The 27,844-nt window shown below is 39.5% G+C and overlaps 1 protein-coding gene across 1 annotated transcript in view; it reads left to right on the top strand.

Annotated features, from left to right (window-relative positions):
* The window catches only part of FGL1 (fibrinogen like 1), a gene marked incomplete at its 3' end in the record, with an annotated part of 56,929 nt that extends 32,879 nt beyond the window's left edge, over positions 1 to 24,050 (top strand). Inside the window, exons 3-9 of the mRNA XM_079726635.1 lie at positions 1,390 to 1,469; positions 3,636 to 3,816; positions 15,847 to 16,006; positions 16,248 to 16,345; positions 19,682 to 19,770; positions 19,940 to 20,127; positions 23,891 to 24,050. Of these exons, the coding sequence (XP_079582761.1) occupies positions 1,407 to 1,469; positions 3,636 to 3,816; positions 15,847 to 16,006; positions 16,248 to 16,345; positions 19,682 to 19,770; positions 19,940 to 20,127; positions 23,891 to 24,050 (939 nt within the window). The 5' untranslated portion in view covers positions 1,390 to 1,406. The remainder of the gene's footprint in view (positions 1 to 1,389; positions 1,470 to 3,635; positions 3,817 to 15,846; positions 16,007 to 16,247; positions 16,346 to 19,681; positions 19,771 to 19,939; positions 20,128 to 23,890) is intronic.
* Between the last annotated feature and the right edge of the window lie 3,794 nt (positions 24,051 to 27,844).

Raw genomic sequence — 27,844 nt, 5'->3', positions numbered from 1 at the left:
ATAGCCTAGGACAGTGCTAGGTATGTAATAAAAAAATACATCAGCCAGAAGTAAAGCTGTGTGAAGTAAAATTATATGGTTTTATCTAGGAGACTCTTTATTACTCTCTGTACTGCACAAATTTCACATATTTAAGAAATTCACATTATATCTTGCATTGCTCCCCAAGATGCCCATGCATGCTATTTGTCCCTGAATTTAAGTAGTGCCCCTCTCATTCTGTAACATTTTTTTTTTTTGGCCCCAGAAGGACTGAGAACTACCTATTTTGTTAGCATAGACTGAAAAAAATTTTTCTATTAAGTCCCTAAATCCTTGCTTTTCAAACTTTGCTGTACATTGGAATCAACTGGGAGTCTTTTAAAAATTCTAAGCCCTGACTGCCACCTTTAGACATTTGATTCAATTTCTGGGCGTGGAAATATTTTTAAAGCTCCCCAAGTGATCCCAATGGACAGCAAAGTTTAGGAACCAATTTTTAAATTATGTAAAAATTGAGAAAGAGATACATGAAAAGGACCTAGTGGTCATAGATTTTATAAGAATAAAAATAGGCTGACAAATAAATAATTCAGTTGATTCTGGTTCTTTTTTTAGCAAAAACCATAGGTATAAATTTGTTTGAAGATTATGCAGGTATTTCTGCCCTTCTAGGCTCCTTAGTTTCTAAAATTTATGAAAATTCACCACTGGCAGCATACAGAAGTTATTTTGAGAATGAACAAAATTTTTCATCAAGACTCATGACTTCAAGACTGATTTTAAAAATAATCTCAAGAAGTGGTAAAGTTAATTTTCCTCTACAACTTTAAAGAGAGCTTAAAGTTTTATATTATCTTGGTAGCTGCCTATACATTAAGACACTGAGAAAAACAATGCATATCACCTTCTATTTGTTGTAACTCTTTTTCTTTCTTCCTTTTTGTCAAAATAAAAAGCCTTCCATATACAAAATGAGTGACTATTCATTTAGCACTTATCATATGCTAGGGTGTTTGAAAATATTACATCAAAATGCCCACAGTCCTATAAGATGAGAATTATGATGTCTATTTTACAGATCAGGAGCATTTTATAGTAAGTTGCCTAAGGTCACACAACTAGGAGCTGTTTTTGTGCTTAAAAAGCCTGTGCCTTTTCCATACTTCCAAGGGCCAGAGTTCCTCTGTTTTTGCTGTGGAACTGGTTCAGTTCTATACAAGGTAACAGTGAGCATCCTTCTGTGGGGAGAAGCCTGGCAAAGTCCAGGAGAATTTCCATGGCGACTCTCAGATTAGACACGGCCTGGAACTGTGTCTGACCTCCTGGATCACATTGAGTCAAGCCAGCATTGGTCTCATGAAAAATTCACAATAAATTAAGTTTATGAAATTCTTTTTGTTCTTGCAGTTCTTTCAGTGGGAAAAATGGCGAAGATGATCAGTTTCATCCTTCTCACCACTGTTCTGGTAATGGGCAGGGAAAGCTGGGTAAGCTCATTATGAAAACTATTGTTTTAAATACCCACTTAGATCTGAATATTCTTTTATTGTGCAGAAAGTCTATAGTAACTTGTCACTGAAAAAACTAGGGGGAAAATGAAAAAGCATCTGCCACATAATAGGCACTTATTAAGTGCTTAAAAAAATCATTAAAGTAAAAATCAGTATTCACACTAAGTAAAATCTTTTTTATTTACTGGGGTTATTTGGGTGGTTACATAATATTAAGAATTTAAAACTGTCCTTTGAAATTGACCTTGAGCTTTCCAGTATTGGACACTGTCAGTGTAAACTAAACAGATTATTTGAAAGTAATTGCAGTGAACTTGCGCCTCTCTCCACTCATGAGTAAAAAGGGAAAAACCATCAGTTACTCAAAGTTCTGGGAGAAAGAAAACGCCTAAGTTTTAAATAAGCTTACTAACACTGTATATATAGTCACATAAAAATTGAACATCCTTGCCCTGTAATCCTTTAGTTATTTTTAAATTGTATAGTCCACTATATTTAACAATATCACAACCAATTTCCCACTATTAGAAAGCAACACAGGATTCCAGATGCCATAAAATGTCTTTGCTGTTCATTTTTTAGACAGGTCTAACTCAGGGGGCTAAGCAAATAACTCGATCAGAGAGGATAAATCAAAGAGAGTTGAAGAGAGGGTCCGAAGATAAGAAATAGTCCTAGAGAAACAGCTGGGAGAGCTTCAGTGACTTGGGCCTGGAGACGAGAGGGAGGAGTCCTCTGCTATCGTTTCTCCATTCTCTTGCTATATGACCTTCAGTTTAGAGGCCGAATTTCTATGTTTACGTCATAGTCCTTCATAGGAAGACAATGTATTTTCCTCTTTCTTTTGCCCCAAACAGAATATCTGAGCATGCTGTTCAATCAGCCTAGCAAAGTGCCCAGAACACAGTATGCCCTCATATTTATGGAATGAATACAAGGTAGCACATACAGATAGAAACAGGAAGTTATGCAATTATAAATTGGGAAATAGGTCTGACTGTATTCAAATGCCTATTTTAGGAAATCATGTATATAAAAGTAAAAGGGTAAGGCACTTACATGTTAAAATTCATAATTTCTCAGCAAACATTTATGCTTATCACAGGAGATCATGACATGAGCTGCAAATAGAGTTGTCAAAGTAAAAACAGGAAAAAGGCAAAACTTTGTCTTTTGTCCTTTCTCTTCACTATCCCCTAGTAACTCTCCCAGCGTTGAGTACTTAAGGGTCTTTACTGCAGCTTCTTGGTTTCAGTAGCTCTTCCCAGGAGGCACACCTCTGCAACTTCCCTTCCCAACTCACCACATTGGCTTTATCTCTGGAGAAATCCGCTCAGTCAGATGCCACTGTAGAAGGAAGCTGATAAACTCTTTCACATGCAATATTCTTGGGTCATTTGCCTTTTTAGAGAAAGTAAATAAGTTAACTGACAGACTCAGGCTTCTCCACCCTGTTTTGAAGTAATTAAGGGAAAAACAATAAGTAAGCCAAAAGGTAAAGTGACTCCAGTAGAATTTCCAGAAACAGGTAAATGGGGAAGATACTCAGGGATCTGAGGGTCTAAAGTAGCATCCCTTAGAAAGGTGACCATGTATCATCAGGTTATGAGCATTCAATATATGTTTAAAATGTATTAATACAAAAAGGTCATTCAAAAGCCTTGTTTATGTTAGAGACTGACACACTAGTCACATGTAATGATGCTGTAAAGCACTTTCCTGTTAGGAAAGCTCTCAGGTGGTGATATGTAGAGTTTGAGAGTAGGATCCTTGAACTGGATGTGAATCCTGACTCCTCTTGCCCGCTGAGAATTTCCTGTTTCCTTGAGAAATTGCAAGTTTCCTCAAGGATGAGTCCCTTCCTACCTCGTGGAATCGTTACAAGGATCAAATGAGACAACCACTCTACTGCTCTTGGTGTAGTCATTCCGATTATTTCATATCATTTTTTAGTTCAAGCACTTTACCGTAAGCCATAATTTCTTATTCTCCAAATAACAAACAGTGTTAGAACTTGCAAACCACTTTCTGGTTAGAATGTTATTCTGAAACGGGAGTTGGGGACAAATTTGAATCGTTAATTTATCCAGCTTGTTCAGAGCGTTTATTCTTCTTAAGAACGAGATGTGCATTCCTCTGCAGGCTCTTGAGAACTGCCTGAAGGAGCAGGCACGGCTCAGAGCCCAGGTGCACCTGCTTGAGACCCGGGTCAAGCAGCAGCGGGTCAAGATCGAGCAGCTTTTACATGAGAAGGAAGTCCAGTTCCTTGATAAAGGAGAGGAGAATAGCGTCATTGACCTTGGAGGCAAGAGGCAATACGCAGGTCAGAATCTATGTTTCTTACGTGTTTCAATAACTTACATCATACACCCATGTGCAATGGTGGTGCTGGTAACTTGATCACTTCAGGTTTTGCTAAAGAGCGTTTCCTATTCCAGTAACAAGCAACATGAAGCATTATACCAAATTTAAAGGTCTTCTACTATATTTTACCCCTTTCTCTCTATTATCTCTGCAAGGGACATTTAATAGCATATGCCAATTATCTGAGGAGTTCAACAGTTTAATTAGAGATCCTGACAATAGATTGCTTAAATATCAGTGTGCAAATGGCAGATTATATTTGTGAAATTTTACGATTTTTTATTTGTGTACTGTATCTTGCTTCATTTCATTTATACAATTTTCCCTTCTGAAACCCTGATATGCCTTAGGATAGTAAGTAAGGTAATAGAATAAAAGGGCAGGTCAGGAAAAAGAATCAGAGTTATTTAGGAAAATAAATAATTTTCCTATTATTTATGTTTTGGTCATTTTCCCTTTGATTAGGCCAGGTTTCCCCCAAAAAACTAAATGATCTTAAACTGCTAACATATTGTACTTATCCCTACACATATCCTATTCCCTACAGAAAACTATTCAGCTGATTTCCTCCAGGCAACTTTAAAAATAAACAAATAATAGTTGTCACAGATGAGAATGACATCTAGAATGCTTTCTTCTTCTAGGTCTACTGTACTGCCATGATATATTATAATTCCTCTGTTTATGAGCCTATCTTTGTCAATTAACTGGATACTTTATAAGGCCTGGGATGATGTTTAATGCACCCTTTCCTCCTTGTTTCCCATCAGAGTCCTTGCAACATGCTAGAGCCTCATATTTATGAATGAAAGCACGGTAGTATATAGAAATAGAAAGAGCAAGATAAGCAATTATAAATTGGGAAATATACCTGACTATAATTGAGAACTTGTAGAGGCTAATGAGATGCCAAGCTGATGAGAATAAAAACATCTTTATTTTGTGTTTCTAAATATACTCATCAGTGTTAGATGTGAGTCGTGAGAATCTTAGAACGTATGCTTCAATAAAATGCTCCTTTTTTCTCTCTTTACTGAGATCCTAATCTCTCTTTGCTCAGACTCTTTGCCCTGAGTTCCTGACTCTGTTGTTCAGCAACTTGATCTTTTGCCCTTGATCCTTGGAGTCCAGCTGCCTTCCCCACTTTAGGGGACAGAAGGTGACCAGAGCCACTGTCCTGCAGAGCGGGGCTGGATACGGAGCGAGAACGGCGTGTGGCTCTGAAGCACAGAACAAAGGGGAACCAAGGACCGCTTGGGTCAAAACAGGCCTGAGAAACAAGGGACGGTCTGAAGCCATCACAGGGGCAGAGAACCGAGAACTGGAACCTAAGTGGAGAATTGCTGGGAAGATTAAGCAAGACACTGAAAGAAGACTCAGGAAAGCAATCAAACAGGAAGCAGAATCAGTAGTGATTTCTGGAAGACAGTGATTCTCGTGAGAATCACTTGGTGACCTTTTAAAATGCTGATTGGGCTTCCCTGGTGGCGCAGTGGTTGAGAATCTGCCTGCCAATGCAGGGGACACGGGTTCGAGCCCTGGTCTGGGAAGATCCCACATGCCACGGAGCAACTAGGCCCGTGAGCCACAATTACTGAGCCTGCGCGTCTGGAGCCTGTGTTCCGCAACAAGAGAGGCCGCGATAGTGAGAGGCCTGCGCACCGCGATGAAGAGTGGCCCCCGCTTGCCACAACTAGAGAAAGCCCTCACACAGAAACAAAGACCCAACACAGCCATAAATAAATAAATAAATTAATTAATTAAAAAAAAAAAAAAAAAGAATAAAATGCTGATGGCCTGTCACAGTTTCAGGGATGCTGGCAGAAGACAAGAGACTCCAAGGTCAGAGACATGAGCTTCACGTTTGCACCAGTGTGTCCAGGCTACAAATACCAAGGAAGCAGTGTGGAATAATCCAGGTGGAGGATGTGCAGGCAGTGGGCTAGGTCACAGCTGAGGAACCCTGAGCTTAGGAAACCTCAATCTTTTATCATAGGTTACAAGCAAATCTGCCCAGCCTTTGTACCCCAGAGGAAGCAAACAAACCCGCCATCTGCTCTGGGGCAGCCACTATCTCTATCTGGCCAAAGCTGTTCACTATAGAAACATCCTTGAAAAAAAAACAGTCCAGAACACAAGCGCTGTGTGCAAAATGTGCAGAAATGCAAGTGACCCATGGGAAATTATAAACAGTGCCTGAGCTCCAATTCAGGCCAATTAAATGATAATCCCTACAAGGTTGAAAAGGAGTGCTTTCCCTGTTGGGTGTGGATGACCAGATCAGGCTTCTTACCAAATTTCTTCCTACAGGCTGAAAAAATCCAAGATTCCCTGAGGTCACAAAGCAGAGGCTTTATTTCTTTTCAGGTAGGAGGTGGGGTCCTGTACCAGTTTGGTACTCTTTTTTTTTTTTTTTTTTTCTGCCACACTGTGCGGCATGTGGGATCTCAGTTCCCGGACCAGGGATCTCAGTTCCCCAACCAGGGATTGAACCTGTGCCCCCTGCAGTGGAAGCCCATAGTCCTAACCACTGGACCGCCAGGGAAGTTCCCAGTTTGGTACTCTTTTTACTGGGTGTTTGGGACCTGGTTGTAATATGTTTAGGTATCCAGCAAGGAGGCTTCAGGTACCTATCCTGAGACTGCAGAAAATGTCAATAAGACACAGATTAGAGGGTAAGATCTCACTGGGTTAATTTGGTCAATCATTGTGCATGACAGAATTGATTCACAGAGAAGTGGGTAATCAGAATAGTCAAAAAGCCATTTGATTGATCACTCTGTCTTATGGGCTGAATCATGTTCCCCCAAAATACGTATGTTGAGGGCTTCCCTGGTGGTGCAGTGGTTGGGGGTCCGCCTGCCGATGCAGGGGATATGGGTTCGTGCCCCGGTCCGGGAAGATCCCACATGCCATGGAGCGGCTAGGCCCGTGAGCCATGGCCGCTGGGCCTGCGCGTCTGGAGCCTGTGCTCAGCAACAGGAGAGGCCACAGCAGTGAGAGGCCCGCGTACCATAAAAAAAAAAAAATACATATGTTGAGGCCCTAACCCTCAGTACCTATGAATGTGACTGTACTTGGTGGTAGGGCCCTTAAAGAGGTGCTTAAGTCAAAAGGAGGCCATTAAGGATGGGCCTTAATTCAATCTGACTGGTATCCTTATAAGAAGAGGAAGTTTGGACACACAGAGAGACACCAGGGATGTGTGTGCACAGAGGGAAGACCATGTGAGGACACAGCAAGAAGTCAGCCAAGAACAGAGGGTTCAGAGAAAACCAAACCTGCTGACACCTTAATCTTGGACTTCCGAGCCCCATAACTGTGAGAAAATAAATTTCTATTATTTAAGCTACCCAATTTGTGGTATTTTGTTCTGGCAGCCCTAGCAAGCTAACATACCTTACATTGCCTTAGATATCAGCTTCTGGCTCGGGAAGGTAGTACTTTTATAAAGAAAAGTTACTAGAGGTGTCCTTTCATCAGAGCTTGTCAGGGCTGTGGGCCAACTGGTGACCACTCTGTCATTGATTCACTAGAGGTTATCTTAGCTGAGAGATCTGTAGTTTGTTCAGAACCTGATTGACCAGTGGAATGTCGGTGAGGTCAGAGATGTAAGGGGCTGAGAGCCATGACTGCTGTGGAATGGAGTGTTCCTGGTGGAGGAGTGAAGCATGTTTGGGGTAAATTCCTCAGTGGTGAGACAGGTAGATGAGTTGGCAGGGGTTATTGTGAGGTAGCTTCCTAGGCTATCCATCCCATTTGATCAAGGAGGGAGTGGACAGGCAGATTTTAACATCGCTTCCTAAATCCAGGAGACATGTTCCATGTCAGTCAAGATCATGTGTCTTTAAATGCCTGATGGGAGATGATCTTTTTGATGAACAGATTGTCAGTGACTGGTACAAATGAGGAAGCCCTTTCAAGGAATAAAATGTGCCATCTTCGGGCTTCCCTGGTGGTGCAGTAGTTGGGAGTCCGCCTGCCGATGCAGGGGACACGGGTTCGTGCCCCGGTCCGCGAGGATCCCACATGCCGTGGAGCGGCTGGGCCCGTGGGCCATGGCCGCTGTGCCTGCACACCTGGAGCCTGTGCTCCGCAATGGGAGAGGCCACGACAGTGAGAGGCCCACGTACCGCAAAAAAAAAAAAAAAAAAAATGTGCCGTCTTCAAAAGATTGTCTACCATCATCAAGATAATGTACTTTCCAGGAGATGTTGCTCAATGAAAGATGTAAGTAATCCAGTGTTTTCCTCCCACGGGGGCACTTGAGGATCAACAGAGGATGCTGGAAGAACACTGCAGCCAATAGGGCAGTGGAGGGTGCCTTCCTGGACAGGGTCTGGGGTGTGCATGGCTTAGGCATCTGCTTCCTGCCACAAAGTAGTAAATCAGACCTGCCATCCTCAAAGTTTCTCATCTCCTTCTACCAAGCACGGGATGGGGAGAAATAAGGTTGCCATTCTGAGATATGCTCGTAGATTTAAAGAGACATTACATTTACTAATTCTAAACATTGAAAAGACATGGGTACTGGACCTCTTTCAAGTCTAACACAACAGATCTGCCTGAGATCTAAAATCATTCCATTATAGCGCCTGGTCAAAAGCTGCATCCACCAGAAGTAGCAGCCAACTGGCCCCATCCACTGCCCAAGTCTGTGGTCAGCTAGTGGCCATATTATGACGGGGCTATCAAGCATTGGCTTAATTCTTCTAAGAAGCCCAGTTCAATCTGGATCCACGGGCACCTAGCCAGCGGCGAAGTAGGAATAACATGTGTGCTTCCCCTGCTAAGTGTAAAACCAGACAGGCAACCCATGAAACTGGCATGTTCTGACATAACCAACTCTAAAGAAGAAACACTGGAAGGATCGCTGTTGCCAGTGAATTTTCCTAGAGCAATAGCAGAGGCTGTTATAGAGACAAAGTAGATTACACACTGACTCTGGGCTCTATTATAATGGCCTGGATCTGCCCTCTGTGGATGTCCCTGCCTTTAGTCACCCAAACACATCTAACAGTCTATTTTAAAGCAAGGTTAAGTCTTGCCTATTGTTTGGAGAATGGATTGTAGCACTACTAACCATGGTCTTCAGGCAATCTGTTTAACTTCTCTATGCCTCAGTTTTCTCAGTTGTAAAATGGGGATAATCACGGTATCTAATTTAGAGAATTTTGAGAATTAAATGAATAAATACATACAAAACAATGAGAACTGTGCCTGGCACACAGTAAGTACTCATAAATATAGCTATCATTATTTTTGTTATGTTTCAAAGATAAATTGTTCCACAATAAACTAGATACAAAACTACAAGGGATCCTGACAAAAATGAAAAGATTTATCTGTATCTACCATATCTATTTCTTGCCTACCCCAATTTCCTTGGGGAGAATGGATATAAAGTCCTTGCCATTTACATTTGACATAACTTCCATCATGACCTTGAATTTGCTGCTGTCACCCTCAGCCCCTGTTGTTCTCTCTCCTGTAGCCCCCCAGGTCAGAAGAGGGGTCAGGGCTGGGGCAGGGAGGTCAGAGAAAGCAGCCATCAAAACCCCCAAGTGCATAATCAAAGCTAGGGAAAAGAAGAGAGTGGGAGTGGTACAAGAACAGGAGAGAGAAGAGGTTGTAAGCGCGAAGGAGTCTTTGATTCCAGGGATGATGCTGCCTCTAGACCACAGGGGCTCAAAGTAGAACGATAAGGAGTTAAAAGCATCTTTGGTGTTGGAGGGGATTGTCTGGCAGAGAGATCACTGCTATTATGAGTGTACTGGCTTTGTGGAGGCTGCACAGGTATGGGATCAGAAGTGTATACGGTGTAGCTAGAATTCTGACCTTAACTGTTTTCATGCTTCTCTTTTGCATGTTATAGTCCAGGTACAGTAACTGACATCGGTTTCTCAACAGCACCCTGCTCTCCTGAGCCCTGGGAACTTTACATTAGCCATTATCTCTGTCTGCAACATCTTCCCTACTCAATCCTGTCCCCTGGGCTGACTCCTATTATTCATCCTTCGGACCCCAGTTTAGCCCTTCAGGAAACTCCTTGACCCTCAAGACTGAATTAGGCACCACTTCCATATACTCCAAAAGCACCTTTTACTTTTCTTTCTTTTTTTTTTCCTAAAGATTTATTTATTATTTATTTATTTTTGGCTGCATCGGGTCTCAGTTGTGGCACACGGAATCTTCGTTGAGGCATGCAGGATCTTTCGTTGTGGCGTGCGGGCTCTTCATTGTGGTGTGCAGGCTTCTCTGTAGTTGTGGCACGCAGGCTTCAGGGCTCATGAGCTCTGTAGTTTGTGGCACGCGGGCTCTCTAGTTAGGCATGCGAACTCAATAGCTGTGGCACGCGGGCTTAGTTGCCCCCCGGCACGTGGGATCTTAGTTCTCTGACCAGGGATGGAACCTACGTCCCCTGCGTTGGAAGGCGGATTCTCTACCACTGGACCACCAGGGAAGTCCCTACTTTTCTATCTCAGCACTTATCATGGAGTATTGTCACTGAATGTTTAATTGTCTATCTCCTGCTAAACTGTCTAGGTACTGGTATCTTTAGCATCTAATGTGATGATTGGCATATTGTGAATGTTCAATATATATTTAAAAAACTTAATTGGTGGAACAAATCAGATGGAAAAAAAAGAGAGGGCAGATGCTTCAAATGTACTCATGGAGTAAAACAAGATATTTATTTGAATAACAACTCAGAGGAAGATAACAGGTTGGTCTGTAAAGGATATGTGATTCCAAAAGTAGGAACAAAACTGATCTCAAGGGCAAGGAACTGATCAATGTAAGAGAAGAAGTACCAGGGAATTCCCTGGTGGTCCAGTAGTTAGGACTTGACACTTTCATTGCCATGGCCTGGCCCAATCCCTGGTCAGGGAACTATGATCCCACAAGCTGCATGGTGCGGCTGAAAAAAAAAAAAAAAAAAAAAAAGGTACCATTATTCCAAATACCAAACCAAGCTCAAGATCCAGGGTGTCTATTTAAACAATCTGAGTGGGTTGTCAACACAGATTCAAGTGTCAGATAATGGCAGGAGGCAGGCAGTTGGGTGGGAAGAGTGAGGCTTAAGCACTAAAACTCTCACCCCTGTGTTGAGAGTGCTGGGAGCAGAACTTAGGAACTTAGGAAACTAAGGAAACAAGGAGTAAGGCAAGAACTCAGTTACTAGGAGATTGAAATACCAAGGACAGCGCAGAACTGACTGTATAAGTAGGAGTTGGGTAGAAGAGTCACATGGACAGGGTCTAGACAAACTATTATAGTGTGTGTGTGTGTGTGTGTGTGTGTGTGTGTTATAAAACTATAGCATGTGTAATAAGATAGATAATAGACATTCTAGATGACTGTTTCTGGGTATAACAGCTAAAAAAGTTCCAGAAGTCAGTAGATCTGTTTTTATGATGATGTGTTTATGATGATGCAAGCATGAAGGACGAGGAGGAATAAGCTATGAAATATAAATCCAGTTCAATTGTATTTTATTTTTCAGCATATAGGGAAATAGTACTAGAGAGCCTACCAAGGGCAAACACTCAATAAATAAAATATATAATAAGACATAAATTCTAAGAAAATATATAATATATTTATATAATATATAATATTATATAAAATATATAAAAATTTGCTCACACCAAAGTGTATGTTTTTGGTCTCCTTAAATTAAAAAATTAAATATTCATGTATATGATCTATAGAAATAAATTTCTTTGTTCTTATTTACAAGTTACTGTATTATTACCAAATCAATTATTTTCTGAATTCTAATTCATCTCATAGTAGAAAATGCCTAATTACATACAACCTAGCAATTTTTGAAAACCATGCACAAATCACATGATTTTTTTTTTTTTTTTGCAAAAACAGGTACAAAGTTTATTATTAGAGACACAGCATAACATGTGGGAGAGCACACAGAGAAAGTTTATTTAGTTAAGACAGAAGCAAGGAAGAAATACACACCCAGAGAGGAAGGGTGTGGGTGTCCTCCCTAATGAGGAACGCAGTAAAGAGGGGGTCAAATCATGTATATAGGGCAGTTCTTCCAGGTCGTTGTTTACCTTTGGCCAGTTATCTTTTCTTTTTTCACACCTGACCTGCCCTAGAAATCTCTCCAACATGCATGCACATCTTTTTGCCAAGATGGATTTCAGTGCAGAGGCCTGTGGGAGATTTGACAACATTTATTATGGGGTCGTGCCCCTCCCTTTTTGATCCCTGAGGAGCTTTTCTGCACATATGCAGTTGGGGAGGTAATAGATGCAGTCATCTTATCTCTTTACTCTAGCAGAGCTCAGCTCCTGCCCTAACTTTGTCTTTGGAGTGTCAGGGAAAACAAAGCTCCAATTTACTCTGCTGGACAAACTCCAGCTGTCCAGCCCAGGGCCCCATCTACCTCCTATCTCAGTATCTCTTTTTTTTTTTTTGAATTTTATTTTATTTATTTTTTTATACAGCAGGTTCTTATTAGTCATCCATTTTATACACATCAGTGTATACATGTCGATCCCAGTCTCCCAATTCATCACACCACCACCATTTTTATACAGCATATAATTAAATGTATTTTTTTAAACTTTTGGGTGTGATTGAATTATGTGCCTACATTAAAAGATTGTAGTACCAAATTCATACCAATTGGTGACAATCATAACAGGCTTTGGTATCACATCTGTTCAGCCAAGACCACTAGTTTAACCATGCCCGCTTCTGCAGGAGCCCACAGTCTTTATGAGACAGTCTCTCAAGGAAGTATGTGTAGTGGTTAATGTAGAGAGCCCAAGCCTGGTTTCAAAGTCCAGTTGCCCTTGCTAGCCATGGCCTTTGAGCAAGTTACTTGACCTCTATGTGCCTCATATTCCTCATCTGTAACATGGAAGTGATAAGAATACCTATCTCTTTGTTGTAAAGATCAAATGAGTTGGACTTCCCTGGCGGTGCAGTGGTTAAGAATCTGCCTGCCAACGCAGGGGACACTGGTTTGAGCCCTGGTCTGGGAAGATCCCACATGCCATGGAGCAACTAAGCCCATGCGCCACAACTACTGAGCCTGTGCTCTAGAGCCCATGAGCCACAACTACTGAGCCCGCGTACCTAGAGCCTATGCTCTGCAACAAGAGAAGCCACCGCAAAAAGAAGCCCATGCACCACAACAAAGTAGCCCCCGCTTGCCGCAACTAGAGAAAGCTCATGTCCAGCAACGAAGACCCAACACAGCCAAAAATAAATAAATAAAAATATTTTTAAAAAGAGCAAATGAGTTAATACATGTAACATGATTACAGTGAACGTCAGCTCAATGAATGTCAGCTATCTATCTACATTATTATATCTTCTCTCCCTTGTTTTCAGAGGAAAGAGCCCACCAACCCTCCCCTACAAGAATATTGGAACTTCCTCTCTCTCCTCTTAAGTTTTATCTTATGTTGCCTGGGGGTAAGGATGGCAGTGGTAGGGCCAGTTCTGGCATTCCCCAGCATGCTCTGTGGCGTGGGGGCTGAGTTCATGCTGGCCTTTCTTTGAGTTTAGTATGTGGGGTACTTAGTGCCTTTGATTCTCAGCTTTGGGCTCAGCCACCATTCTGGGACAAGAGGAAAAAGCTCATTTGGCAGGCTGTCATGTCACTTTTTGAAGCTTCAACATTCAGCCTTCCAAAATGGCTTGCTTTCTGCATGATCAGAGAAAGTGTTCACCTCACCCAGTTTAACACAGTGTTTATCAAACAGAGGGCAGGTATCCTTGGCCTCACTCTAGCATTATGTAAGTATCCAAAAATTCTGTTTTTTTTAAACTCCCATGAACACAGAGCTCTTTAGCCCTCCTCCTGCCCTTCTCCTGCCTATTCTTGGGGGCGTTGAGTAGGTCAAAACATTTTGCAAATCATAGTTTTAAATATTTAGCTAATATTTTAAACACTACATTGCTTGAACTTTCTATCACAGTGTAAGTCACATTTCCCCCAGGCAGGCTCCTTAACTTATTTGCTATAAGCAATTGAGCTACTGGCACTTTTTTTGATGTTTATTTATTTGTTGGGGTTTTGTTTTTGTTTTTTCAGTTGAAATCCTTCCTCTGGATCTTAAGTTGTGTTTGGCATTTTCCTCTGGGAAGAAGAAAAAAATTTTTAAAACTTAAACTCAGAGTTGGCATAAAATAAAAACAAATAGAAAATGTTGGCTGAAAACTCCATAGTCACAGAGTTTTCCAGAGGCAAATGTTATAGCTAATCATTTTCATATTTGCTTGGAAAATAGTCTGGAACTTGTGAGTCTTTACTATTCAGCTCTTTGGTAGGTAATTAAATGTAAGCAAAGAGCTCCTTTCCTAACAATGTTAAAATCTTCTTACTTTAATGAAAAATGTTGTGTGATATACTTGATCACAGATGTAAGCTTTTGAATAACATTGAACTAATTTTAGATAATCATTTTCCCATTTTTTTCTACTTGTTTAATTGCCAAAACAGGATTTTTTAAAAATAATCCAGCATGTATAAAGAACACTTGGGCTTCTGAATCTCAAAAATAAATATATGAATAAAGCCTAAATCATTAGAAAAATGAACATTTCACCAAAGCAGTAGTATATGATTGGTCTCAACCTGATAAGGGTTTTTAGAAAGTGATGAAGGTTCTTTATTTTCATTTCTCTTCTGATTCCTATTGGCTATTCAATCTATTTAATGTGGAGTATATTTTATTTGTAACAAAATTGTTGTAGACAATTTGGCATCAAAACAATGAAAGTGAAGAAAGAACTTAAAATATGCTAAAAAATGGAATTATCCAATCAGGAAGAGAAATTTTTTATTGGGTACAATTGAACATAAAACATTATATTAGTTTCTGGTGTATGACATAAGGATTTGATATTTGTAAGTATTGTGAAATAATCACCACGGTAAGTCTAGTTAACATCCATTGCCATACATAGTTACAGAATTGTAGAAAATGTTTTTTATAAAACAGGAAGGAAATAAAATGATACGGGTAAAATTTGAAAGTTTGTGACGTTAAATTACAGTATTTTTATTCAAAAGTCTGTGACTGGGTATCCTTGAAACTATCTCTTTACAGTGGCCACGGATTTAACTACCCTAAAACATAGCTTCCTGGGCGTCTAAACAACAGTGAGTCCATACTTGCCATATTCTCGAAGTCAGTACAGATCAGCCTAGATAAGACCCAATAGATATTAATTTATCCCACGCTCAAGTGGTTTAAGAAACAGATATTACTTTTTGGTGACAAACTGGTAGCTATGTTTGCTTCAGGGGTCAAAGAAATACCATAGCAAAGGAGACTGTGGGGACAAAAGTAGAATCTTGCAGTTTTCAGCAAAAACATCTAAGAATGCATGGACTGTTATAAATTTCAGTGGGTTAGTAAAAAATCTGGTGAGACTGGGAGGTTATAAGAATCTAACCAGAAGATTACTATTTTGAGTTCACTTCCAGATGTTCAGAATGATTTATAATGCTCTAAGTCAAGATAATCTATATTAAATTATTTGTTTGGTGTTATATTTCTACTTTCATTTTAGTGTCACAGGAGAGAAAATTTCCTCTGTTCTGTCTGACAGAGCTATAAGTTTCACTTAAATATACTGTGCTTAACTGAAACATATACTTTTAATTGTTTCCTACAAGAATCAGAAATGAAAAACTAGATACATATTTCACTGTTTTATTTTTTCCATGATCATATCAAGAAGGCAGATAAATTAAGTACTTTTAATTTATACTTTTAATTAGGAAAAGAATTTATTAAATTCTTTTCCTAATTAAATACTAGGAAAAGAAATAAGAATTTCCTAATAGCCACTGGAAGAGGTACAAGGTTCAGTTTTAAACAGCTGCTTATCTACATCATGTGTTTTTCTGTCTCCATTAGTATTGAGTAATCTCATTCAGAGGCTCCCTTTAAAAAAAAAGACAGATAACAAATACTACATTACCTTGTTTTCCAAACAGATTGTTCAGAGATTTTCAATGATGGGTATAAGCAGAGTGGATTTTACCAAATCAAACCTCTCCAGAGCCCAGCAGAATTCTCTGTTTATTGTGACATGTCCGATGGAGGAGGATGGACTGTAATTCAGAGACGATCTGATGGCAGTGAGAACTTTAACAGGTGTGTTAATTATGACATAAGGATTTATCTGGAGTAGGAAATGTGAGGTTTACAATAAGTTAAGCCTTTTTATTATATCCTGAAGTGTATTAATTAGACAGAATTTCATTCTCTCTTAATAATAATAAAATACATTAGCTAATCAAGAAAATATTGGAGGTAGGGGTGGAGGTGCACACCTTGGGTACTGCAAAGGTCCATTTGGATTTTGCTAAAGTCAGCTTTCACTTTAATTTTTTAGAGACTGGAATGACTATGAAAATGGCTTTGGAAATTTTGTCCAAAAAAATGGCGAATATTGGCTGGGTAATAGAAATCTTCACTTATTGACTACACAAGGTAAGGTTTGCCTAATATCAACTTCATCTGAAATACAATAAAAAGAACACAAATGTTTTTCACTAAATCATAGGCAATAGAACTAATTCAGTAACTACTATGATTTGCAGATGGCAATGATCGCTTTTGGGCAATAATTCCCTTTGTAAAATGTGGCTGCTTGCACCTGGGTTGTGGGAGGGAGATTTCTCATATATTTTTGTTCTGTTTCTTGGAAGGAAAGCTAATGTTATAATCATTCTTTTTAAATGCCTTGAGCGCCTCAAAACATATATATTGTATCAGTTATCTGCTGGCACAGTAAGACTGTGAAACAAGACATAAATTTAGTGGCTTAAAACAACAACTGCTTCTTATTTCTCACAGATCTACAGGTTGGCTGGGTGGCTTTGCTGATCAGGGCTGGGCTCTGCTAATCTTGGCTCAGCTTGCTCATGGGTTGGTGATTAACTTCCTGGTCAACTGGAGGCTGGCTGTTCTAGGCTAGCCTTGGATAGAATGCTTCAGTTCACTCCATTTGGTCTCTCATCTTCCAGCTGGCTAGTCTGGACTTGCTCTTGAAGCAGAGGCAGAGTCCCAAGAGAGACAGTGGAAGCACATAACTTTCTTGAGACCCAGACTCAGAAATGGCACACAGTCACTTTCACTGCCTTCTATTGGTGACAGCAAGTCACAGGACCAACTCAGGTGTAAGGGGAAAGGAAATAGACTTAATGGGAGGAGTTACAAAGTCTCATTGCAAAGGGAAGGGTGAAGAATTGAGGAATTATGGCAGTTTTTTGGAATCAAATACCACAATATACTAAATATTTTTGTTCCCATTCCATTTCCAAATTTTATTTTGAAAAATTTCCAAGACACAGCAAAACTGGAAAAAGTTTCAACCTACCACCTAGATTTTACATTAACATTTTAATCCCGTATCTATCCATCCATCAATCCATTTTTTTGGACATATTTCAAAGTAAATTGTGTACGTCTGTAAAATTCCCCCTATATAGCTTTTGCATGGATATCTTTAACTAGAGTTCAATATTTGTCTAAAATATCACGAGTTTAATAATACGTTTTCCAAGCTTCTCTTTCCCATGTTCTTTTGCTCCAATCCTTTACCTTCCTTACCTTAGTTGCTATCTCAGATTGTAGTCAGTTCCACTCAAATCTGATTCCTAATGTTTCATAAAAGGCAACTGTATTGCTCAAGAAAACATGCTAAATCACACTGGCAATGCACTAAATGTAAGGGCAAGGGTTTATTTTTTTCAAATAAGTTAAGGAAAGTGATTGGTGTTTCTATATTCATAATAGTATGATTATAATTATAGAGATCTTTGAGACATCAGAATAGTAACTCAGAGAGGATGGATAATCCTAGATGTCTAATGCTTTCTTTGTATATTCTTCTTGTGATCAGTGCTCTCTAAATTTCAATGTATTTATTATCCTACTTTCAAGTGTTTTATGATAGATATATAACATTTATCATCCCAGCTTCTGTTTCTTTCACACATTAATATGCATCTGATTTCTTGTTGAAACTATGAAAACCCCAAGAAGTAACCTTTGGCTCCTTCTAAACATACAAATTTCAAAGTTATTATTTTTCAAATTATTATTAAGTGTTTATTTGCCCAGATGCGCTTTGCCAACACATCTGTTTCCCCTTCAGGTTTTGATTGGTGTTTCAGCTGGCTACTCTCATGGTAGCAAAAATGTATTGATCAGTTCCAGGCATCACAACTGCATATCACATCATCCCAAGGAAAAACAGTGCCTTTGACCTTGCATTTCTTAATTATGAGAGCCTTTAAGGCTAAGGAGTTGCCTCTGAAAATAGCTTTATCCCCATTATACAAATTTTGGCTGAAGTGTTTGCAATAAAAAGTTAATTTAGGGCTTCCCTGGTGGCGCAATGGTTGAGAGTCCGCCTGCCGATGCAGGAGACATGGGTTCGTGCCCCGGTCTGGGAAGATCCCACATGCCGCGGAGCAGCTGGGCCCGTGAGCCATGGCCGCTGGGCCTGCGCGTCTGGAGCCTGTGCTCCGCAACGGGAGAGGCCACAGCAGTGAGAGGCCCGCGTACAGCAAAAAAAAAAAAAAAAAGTTAATTTAGAAATGGTCTGTAATTGAACTTTTATTTACTCATTGACCAAAGAGATATTTAGATGGTTACCTAAAAGCCTGAATCTCTTCTATAATACAAAGCACTTTTCTTAGGAGTCTTGACTTAGCCTGTGTTACTGCTCTTGTCCCCTTTGCAGTCTTAGCTCGCATAACATTTAGTATGTTTTGATCAGATGAAAGTGGCCTCTTCCTTGAAACCCCACTTTAGAGAGCTCCATGGAACAAGGAATTTGTGGGGCCAGAGTGCCTCCTAGACTCGCTCCAGTGATGGGGAATCCAGCACTCCCTGCCCAAGAAGCCTTGAACTTGTCTCCAGGACCTGCTCATGCCTCTTCTTCATCTGTCCCCACTGTGGGACAATTATACAGCTGGTGTGTGCACCCCTAAGTCTGAGGGGAGGTAAAGAAAGAGCTTTCATTTTGGTGTAAAAAGAGTGTGGGTGTGCAGCCTGGAACGCCCATGCGTGTGGGCAAAGCCCCTTGCTGTGTGTGGTGGAGACAGAGGTGGAAGAGAAGGGAAGTAGACCACAGACCAGGCCTGCATGACGTGTCTCTATTTTCCGGCCCGGAACTGGGAGGCAGCCAAGACTAAATTCAAACCTGATCTTACAGGTCACTGTGAAAGTTTATTTATCAAAGTAGGAGGATTGAATATAGTTATTATCTAACAGTTAGTTTGATTTATAACTTTTTATGTTTCTGACAATAGTTTTGTTTCTGAAAAAAGAATAGTCTTTGTTATTTGCAGATGATGGGACAATGAAGAAAAGATGATTACTTGATGATATCAACTATTTCAGTCATTATTTATATTTAAGATCAACATTCTTACCAAAAGTAAGAAAAAAGAGGATAAATGTTTAAACGTCTTAAAACTTCTTTCATGGTTAGATTTCTTAATCTACTTACTAAAAAATGACTTGCTTTCTGTTGTTCTTTGCCAAGTGAATTACACTGGCTTTTACCTGTGATAGATGCAGTAGAAATGTTCTACCTTTAATTTTGCGTCCCTAATTTTTTTCAAGTAAAATACACAATAAAACATTCACATTGTAAATACAATGGAGTCACTGCTTATTCTTTGAAAACTGACTCATGGCAGAAGGAAATGGTCTAAGTAAAATAGAGCCGCAAATTGTTTTTAAGCCTCAGTAAATCAGTGTCATGTCACAAATTAAAAAAAAAACAACTACGATTTCTTTTTTTTTTTTCAGGAGACTACACATTAAAAATCAACCTTGCAGATTTTGAAAAAAATAGCCGTTATGCACAATATAGAAATTTCAAAGTTGGAGATGAAAAGGTACTAACATTTTCAAATAACTAACATCATGAATTAACATGTAAAACATACAATATAAACCTGAAGTCAGGGGAAACAAAAATATGCAATAGAACCTAATCATTTATTTATTAAATAAGCCTGTTAAAATAGTAACAACTGATCATGGAAGTCACCTCTTTTCCTTTAGAATTCCTATGATTTGCATATTGGGGAATATTCTGGAACAGCTGGAGACTCCCTTGCAGCGAATTTTCATCCTGAAGTGCAATGGTGGGCCAGTCACCAAAGAATGAAATTCAGCACATGGGACAGAGATAACGACAACTACGAAGGGAACTGTGCCAAAGAAGATCAGTCTGGCTGGTGGTTTAACAGGTTTGACATTTTATAAACATAATTGTAGTGGCGTTGATGATTGCTCACTGGTGGGCATTAATTATAATATATGAGGTAATGTTGGTCTTCTTTGTGATACTGGTATTATTAAATAAACACCTTTATAAGAATTCTTTTTTTTTTTTTTTTTTTTTGCGGTACGCGGGCCTCTCACTGCCGTGGCCTCTCCCGTTGCGGAGCACAGGCTCCGGACATGCAGGCTCAGCGGCCATGGCTCATGGGCCCAGCCGCTCCGCGGCATGTGGGATCTTCCCGGACCGGGGCACGAACCCATGTCCCCTGCATCAGCAGGCAGACTCTCAACCACTGTGCCACCAGGGAGGCCCTATAAGAATTCTTAAGTGATGAAGTAGCTTTAAGGATTTGTTCATTGTGTACATTAGTAAAGCTTGAAAGATATATCATAGAAATAAATCAAATTACTGCTTTTACAAAGATTCTTTGCAAACTGAATCATGGGTGAGTTATCATAAGGAGTGGGTCACAAATTGACACAAAGAAATAGAGAACATTTTCGACGTTCTAATAACCAAGTAGCTCTCCACCTTCTCGTATCATACCAAATGGCCATGTTATTGTAATTTTTTCTGTGTAATACTACTTTTCATTTACTGTGACTTTTATTAAATCATTGAATCCAAGCTCCTTCCAATGCATAAATTTCCTCTACAACATTCCTGAAACCTAATTCCACCTTCTCATTGAATACTTCAGTGTTACTTTATCAGCAAACTTATTCCATTTTTGATTGTACTAAATCAGTTTTTCTTCATTTTCCTTTTGTTTGCCTGAAATTTTCCTTCTTATTACTTTGCCAGTTTTTTTTCTCAGTAGCTACAGAGTAATTGTATTCTTTTTCAACATAATATCTTCGGGTGCTGGATAAGAAGATATTTATTGTATTCCTCAATGTTTTCTCTTCTCTAAGCTAGATATGCCTCATTCCTGTAACTGTTCTCCACCCACGATGATATCCAGACAGTACCCTTTGTTGTAATCACAAAGTTAAGGCAGGAATGGAAAAATTCAAACAGTCTTCCTTAAAAATAACCTGATAAGCCTGCTATGTCTGCAAAGCAGATGTGCTCAGACTCTTAGGCAGTACATGAGCTTTGAACATCTTTTCTATTTAGAAGACAGGGGCCCCCTCAAAATAACTTTGCATTACAGAATCTTTAGTGAGTGAGTATTTCTGGCGTGCCGTGTTTTCCATGTAATTGAGGACTAATCATTTAAATTCCATAATCCAAATGTTAACATTTTTTTGATTATGTAAACACTTTTAAAACATTAAGCATCCTCTATTTTATTAAGTGGAGGTATACCAGACATATGTCTATTTTCCCTACAATCATGAGAATAGTCATCATGAACATCACGTGTTATTGTGATGTGCTGATTTTAGAGTTGTAGATTCTAGGGAGGTACAGCTTGTTATATATAGTGTGGAGTGTCAAGCTGAATCTAAATAGTTGTAAAAACACTATTTTATCTGGATTTTGCTTTTTTCAAAGTTTGAGTCCATTTAATTTTTGGTCATTTTGTAAGGGAAGTGGAACACACACAGCAGTGAGAGGAGACAGAGAAACAAAGTGATCTTTCCTGTTTAACAGGTTGAAGGTGGTGTTAATCTTTTTCCCTAGCGGCTTTCTTGTTCTCTTAAAACTGTCTTTATCAGCTTCTCTTCATCCTCCTTTTTCTTCCCGTTATTCTAAGTTAGCCTTATGTAAGAATTATCAGCGTTATGTAAAACATCTATAATTCACAAAGTTGTAAGCATCCCTTAATGTTTGATTTGGAACAGAATTCCAACACGGAAATAACAACCACATTGTTAATGTTAGCAGGAGATCAAAACTATAAGTACCTACCCAGTTGAACGACAGCTGGCACACAGATTAACAGGGGCTAATAAACGATTTACTTGACTTTAAAGATAGGGGTTCAGGAAAGACAAAGAAAGGCAATTCAGTAGCTGGAGCCACCCAAGGAGCCTGCATTATCCTTGGAGTCAAAGGAGATGATAAGGCTGGAAAAACAGAAAAGCTGGAGAAAAAGTCAATTGTTCCAGGAGCTCAGTGCTACTTCTCCCATACCTGCTACTTCTGTGGTTTAACTCCATCATCCTCTTCCTCCTTACTCTTTTTTTTTCCTGTCCCATAGTTCTTCCAATTTACATGAAATCTTGGCACTTCATAAGTATATTCCACTTACAAGGCATTCCTTCTCTGCATAGCAAACTAATCACTGAATGTTGACGTTTTCTCTGCTTTTCTGGTGTAGCATCTCATGTGTGTGCTCACAGCTACTTCTTCACCAAGGAAGCCCCAATCTAACTTCAAGTCCAGGCTGTTCTAGAACCTGGAAGATGCTGGAAAATTGGTCTTAGAATTCCTAAGGTTTCCTGTGTTGACCAGAGCCAGTTTCCTAATAGCATTCAAATCACAGACCAAATTAAAAAGTACATGTAGTAGATGTCTCTAGGAAGACAGAAATATGCCAAATATATGTTCTGGAGGCTCAATTTAGAGTATTTTGTCTTTTGACGTTACTTTCCAATGCAGTTTTAAAAACACAGTAGGCTCTTAACACTTGCAGATTTAGCATACATGGTTTTGATTAGTTACATCAGTTTAAGTTAGGAGGACTGTCAGAACGGTCAGCAGGAGAGAATTACAAGGCGGGTAAGGGATTCAAGCCAGCCACTCAGCGTTTATGGGTAAATTATATGCTTTCTTTGATTCAGTAATTTAGGTGCTTTCCAAAGACTTTAAGAACTATCCCTTGTGAATGTTCTCCTTATGTCCTAATGTCTGATATCTTTTCATTGGTTATATCAATAAATATACAGTAACTAATTTCATAACAGTACACAGAAAATTATCACCTATCCTCAGTTTATCCATATCAGGAACAAAATTTACCGATTCCAAAGGAGGAAGGGGGACATTTAAAAATTTGTGATAACCTAACCAACTTATCTAGGTTGGGGCAATAAATGTAAAAAGTTAACTCAGCATCTAAGACAAATGATTATTGTCTGATGGCTGGGAAATTTTTAAATGGTGGTTTAGGTTTTGTTTTCTTATCCTTGAGCTTAAAATAATTGATATACTGGTGCTTTTTAAGAGGGAGGAAGGGAATTTGAATTACGAAAGCTAAGTCTTGGCAGCAGATGGATGAACACTGTAAGTGTAAAGTATACAGGGGAGCTGGCAAATAGAGCAGCGGGCACGCCTTGCTTCGTTAACCCATACTGCTCTTGCTAAGGCTCAGGTTTACAAGGTCATGTTTTTGCTTGCTTGTTTTCTCCCTCCCTCCCTCCCTCCCTTCCTTCCTTCCTTCCTTTTCTATTAAGAACAGAGCTCCTTCTTTATCAGTACTCTATAAGTGGCCTAGGTTTTATCCTGAGAGTTGTTATGGTACTAAAACCCACCAGTTTAAAAAACTCATGTTGTAGAATCACTTGGCTTATCTAAATATTCCCTTATCTAAAAATGGCAGAGGGAGTTCCCTGGTGGTCCAGTGGTTAGGACTCCACACTCTCACTGCCAAGGGCGTGGGTTCAATCCCTGGATGGGGAACTAAGATCCCACAAGCCGCTCGGCGTGGCCAAAAAAAAAAAAAAAAAAAGGCAGAATTCATAATTAAAATGTTTTTAATCATTTGCTAGCAAAATAAAATGGTTTCAAAGGGTATTTTTCTAGTCTGATTGTTTTGTGTTTATGTTTCCTCCCACTAGGTGTCACTCTGCAAACCTGAATGGTTTATATCACACTGGCCCCTACAGGGCTAAAACAGACAATGGGATAGTCTGGCACACCTGGCATGGATGGTGGTATTCCTTGAAATCTGTGGTTATGAAAATTAGGCCAAATGATTTTATTCCAAATATTGTTTAATTGTCCCTGCTGGGCTTTCATTTCTGCAGTTCATCTTGGTTTAAGTGATTTGAAAAATAGCACATCTGAACCTTCACATGGATAATGATGGCAATTGTTATGTGCACTACTTTTCATTCTTACTTGCCTTTATTACTTAATGTACTTTCAGTACAGCAAATATGTGATATTCACCAAATAAATGTAGATTATGTTACTATTTAATTGAATTCCTCTGTGCAAAGGACTACAATAAGAGAAGAGATTATTGCTGAACAAAAAATAAAAAGCATAGAGTATATACATGACTTGGGAGATAACACAGCATAAATTTATAATAAATTACATATGAATGCAGTTTTAAAAATACATGAAAAAAATCCAGCAAATAATGGATTGCCAAATCAACTGTGTGGATAATAAATATTATGAATTGAGAATGAACTCAGGTCTCTGACTGCAAAGCTAGAACTTTAAATACAACCCAGGATCTTAATCACTATAAAACACTTTCTCGTATTTTTAGGATGTTTATGTAGATTACACACTTCTTTCAGAAGCCTCATTTTAATTCTTACACCAATCCTGTGAGGTATTATTATTCCCATTTAAAAGAGCTGAGAATTTGAGGATCTGAGAGGCTGTTATTGCTCAAAGTTACAAAGCTAATAAGTAGGGGAACAAGGACTCAAATCCAAGTCTTCGCATGCTGAATCAAATGTTTTGCACTCACGCTGCAACTTCTGGGATGTGTCAGACACAGAAGACGCACTTCAAGCCCACGTGAAGCTCAGTTTTTTGGATAAAAACATACACTAACCATACAATCACAAAAATATAAATAATTCTAAAAGCTGATAAGTATGAAGAAAAAATATGTGCCTGGGGGATGTATAGCAGGGAACCTGACCTGGCTTGGGGAAGGGGGGTCAGAGAAGTTTCCCAGAAGAACTAACTTTTTGAGCTGATATCTTTTTTTTTTTTTTTTTTTGTGGTACGCGGGCCTCTCACTGTTGTGGCCTCTCCCATTGCAGAGCACAGGCTCCCGACGTGCAGGCTCAGCGGCCATGGCTCACGGGCCCAGCTGCTCCGCGGCATGTGGGATCTTCCCAGACCGGGGCACGAACCCGTGTCCCCTGCATCGGCAGGCGGACTCTCAACCACTGCACCACCAGGGAAGCCCTGAGCTGATATCTTTTAAGGTGTTATGTGGGAAATCATTGCAGGCAGAGAGAAATCCTTGTGTAAAGTACACAAAGCAAGAAAGTGCATGTAAACAAAAAAAGGCTAGAGAGGCAATATGATTTAGTGATCCTTACATCGTTAAACCAAGGATTCTGCCACCTAATAGCTGTGTGACCTTGGGTAGGCTACTTAACTTCTCTGAACTTCAGTAATCTCATCTGTAAGATGAAGATTATAATAGTACCTGCCTCATAGGGTTGGGTTGAGGATTACACAAGTAAAGTACTTAGAATAATGCCTTGCACAAAGTAAGCAGTCAATAAGAACTAGCCATAATTATTAGTGAAGTTGGTATTAAGGGGCAATAATAACAGATGTCTTGAAATAATGGGTCACATAAAGATGTTAAGGTTGGGACTTCCCTAGTGGTCCAGTGGCTAAGACTCCATGCTTCCACTGCAGGGGCCGTGGGTTCGAGCCCTGGTCGGGAAACTAAGATCCCACATGCCTCCCAGGCCGCCAAAACAAACAAACAAAAAAGATGTTAAGGTTAGTTGTACTGATACTTTATCCTCTGAACAGTGCTTCCCAAAGCAGGCTTCTCAAACTTTAATGTCATACCAATCACCTGGGCATCTAGTTAAAGTGGTTCTGGGGTGGGGCCTCAGGTTCTAGTTGTTTAACAAGTTTTCAGGTGATGCAGATTTAGGAATCTGGTCTAGGGATCGCACTTGGAAAAATGAGTGTAGGCAGCGGTAGTTCTGTGGAATAGTAATAGTTAATACAGGAGGAAAAGGGCTCCTTGATCAAATGAGTCTAGGAGAAGACACAAAATTCAACAGATTTCTTCTCTTGAGTCTTTCTCAGGTCCTTTAATATGCTTACGTGCATTGTGAAGTTCCAAAAGGAACATAGAGTCGTCCCCCCGACCCCCACCCCCACTTACCTGCAGTTTTCCTTTCCAAGGTTTCAGTTACCCACGGTCAACCATGGTCTGAAAATTTCGAATAGAAAATTTCAGAAATAAACTATTTATGTTTTAAATTATGCGACTTCTGAGCAGCATGATGAAATCTTGCCTGCATCTGCTCCATCCCACGCGGACGTAAATCTTCCCTTTGTCTGGAGTTTCCCACCTGTTACTTAGTAGCCGCTTCAGTACCTGATCAACTGTCTGGGTAACGCAATGCTTATGTTCAAGGGACCTTGCTTTACTTCATAGTGGCCCCCAAGCGCAAAAGTAGTGATGCTATCGATTCGGATGTGCCAGAGAGGAGCTGTAAAGTGCTTCATTTAAGTGAAAAAGTGAAAATTCTCAATGAGGAAAGAAAAGAAATCATATGCTGGGATTGCTAAGATCTACGGTAAGACCGAATCTCCTTTCTGTGAAATTGTGATAAAAAAGAAATTTGTGCTGGTTTTGCTGTTGCACCTCAAACTGCAAAAATTACAGCCACAGAGCATGGAAAGTGCTTAGTTAAGATGGAAAAGGCATTAAATTTGTACAATAAAATATTGTGGGAGAGAGGGAAAGAGACCACACTCACATAACTTTTATTACAGTGTATTATTATTTTATTATTATTAATCTCTTATTATGCCTGATTTATAAATTAAACTTTATCATTGGTATGTATGTATAGGAAAAAAAGTATTTATAGGATTCAGTACTGTCCACGGTTTTAGGCATCCACTGAGGATCTTTCAATGCACTCTCTGCAGATAAAGGGTGAACCACTTTTGCACTTTTAGATCCGGTTAGGAGTGTGTTCAGCTGCAAGATGTACATCACTTATTATGGAAGTCCAGACAAATGGGGATTTGTTCATCTTATATAACAAGAACTCAGGAGGTAAGAGGTTGCTGGCCTTGGTTCAGTGCTCTGCCGTGTGGAAGCTGATATCTCTGCAACTCACTTTGCCCTCCTTCAAAATCACACGTTTTCTACTGCAGTTTCTACTTTGAGTCCATTTGAAAGCAGGACGAAGGGCGAAGGGTCAATAGACTTCACTTTATGCCTTATTGGCCAGAATTCTGTCATGTAGTTATTCTATCTGGAAGTAAGATCGTGAAAGAGAATATTTAATTTTATAGTTGCTAGAATGTACAGGCAAGAAAAGTGTTTGTCATGGTTCCTGAATTTTTTTAAATTTATTTTATTGAAGTATAGTTGATTTACAATGTTGTGTTAATTTCTGCTGCACAGCAAAGTGATTCAGTCATGCATATATATTCTTTTTCATATTCTTTTCCATTATGGTTTATTCCAGGATATTGAATCTAGTTCCCTGTGCTATACAGTAGGACCTTGTTGTTTATCCATTCTGTGTGTAATAGTTTGCCTCTGCTCATCCCAAACTCCCAATCCTTCCCTCCCCCATCCCACCCTCCCCCTTGGCAACCACAAGTCTGTTCTCTATGTCTGTGGGTCTGTTTCATAGGTAACTGAACTTTTTTTTTTTAATGCAGTCTTCTGGGAACAGTGTTCCACAGATCATACTTTGGGAAGGTATAAATAATGGGGGACCAGTGGCAATTTTATATGGGTATTATTTGCTCAAGTAGTAGCATGAAGACCTCATGCGATTAGGAGATCAAAAAAAGAAAAGCTTTTAAAGGAGAAAAAAAAT

Source organism: Hyperoodon ampullatus, assembly GCF_949752795.1.
Source record: "Hyperoodon ampullatus genome assembly, chromosome: 20".
Lineage (NCBI taxonomy): Eukaryota > Metazoa > Chordata > Mammalia > Artiodactyla > Ziphiidae > Hyperoodon > Hyperoodon ampullatus.
Note: the sequence above shows the minus strand (reverse complement) of the source record. Positions and strands in the feature narration are given on the sequence as shown.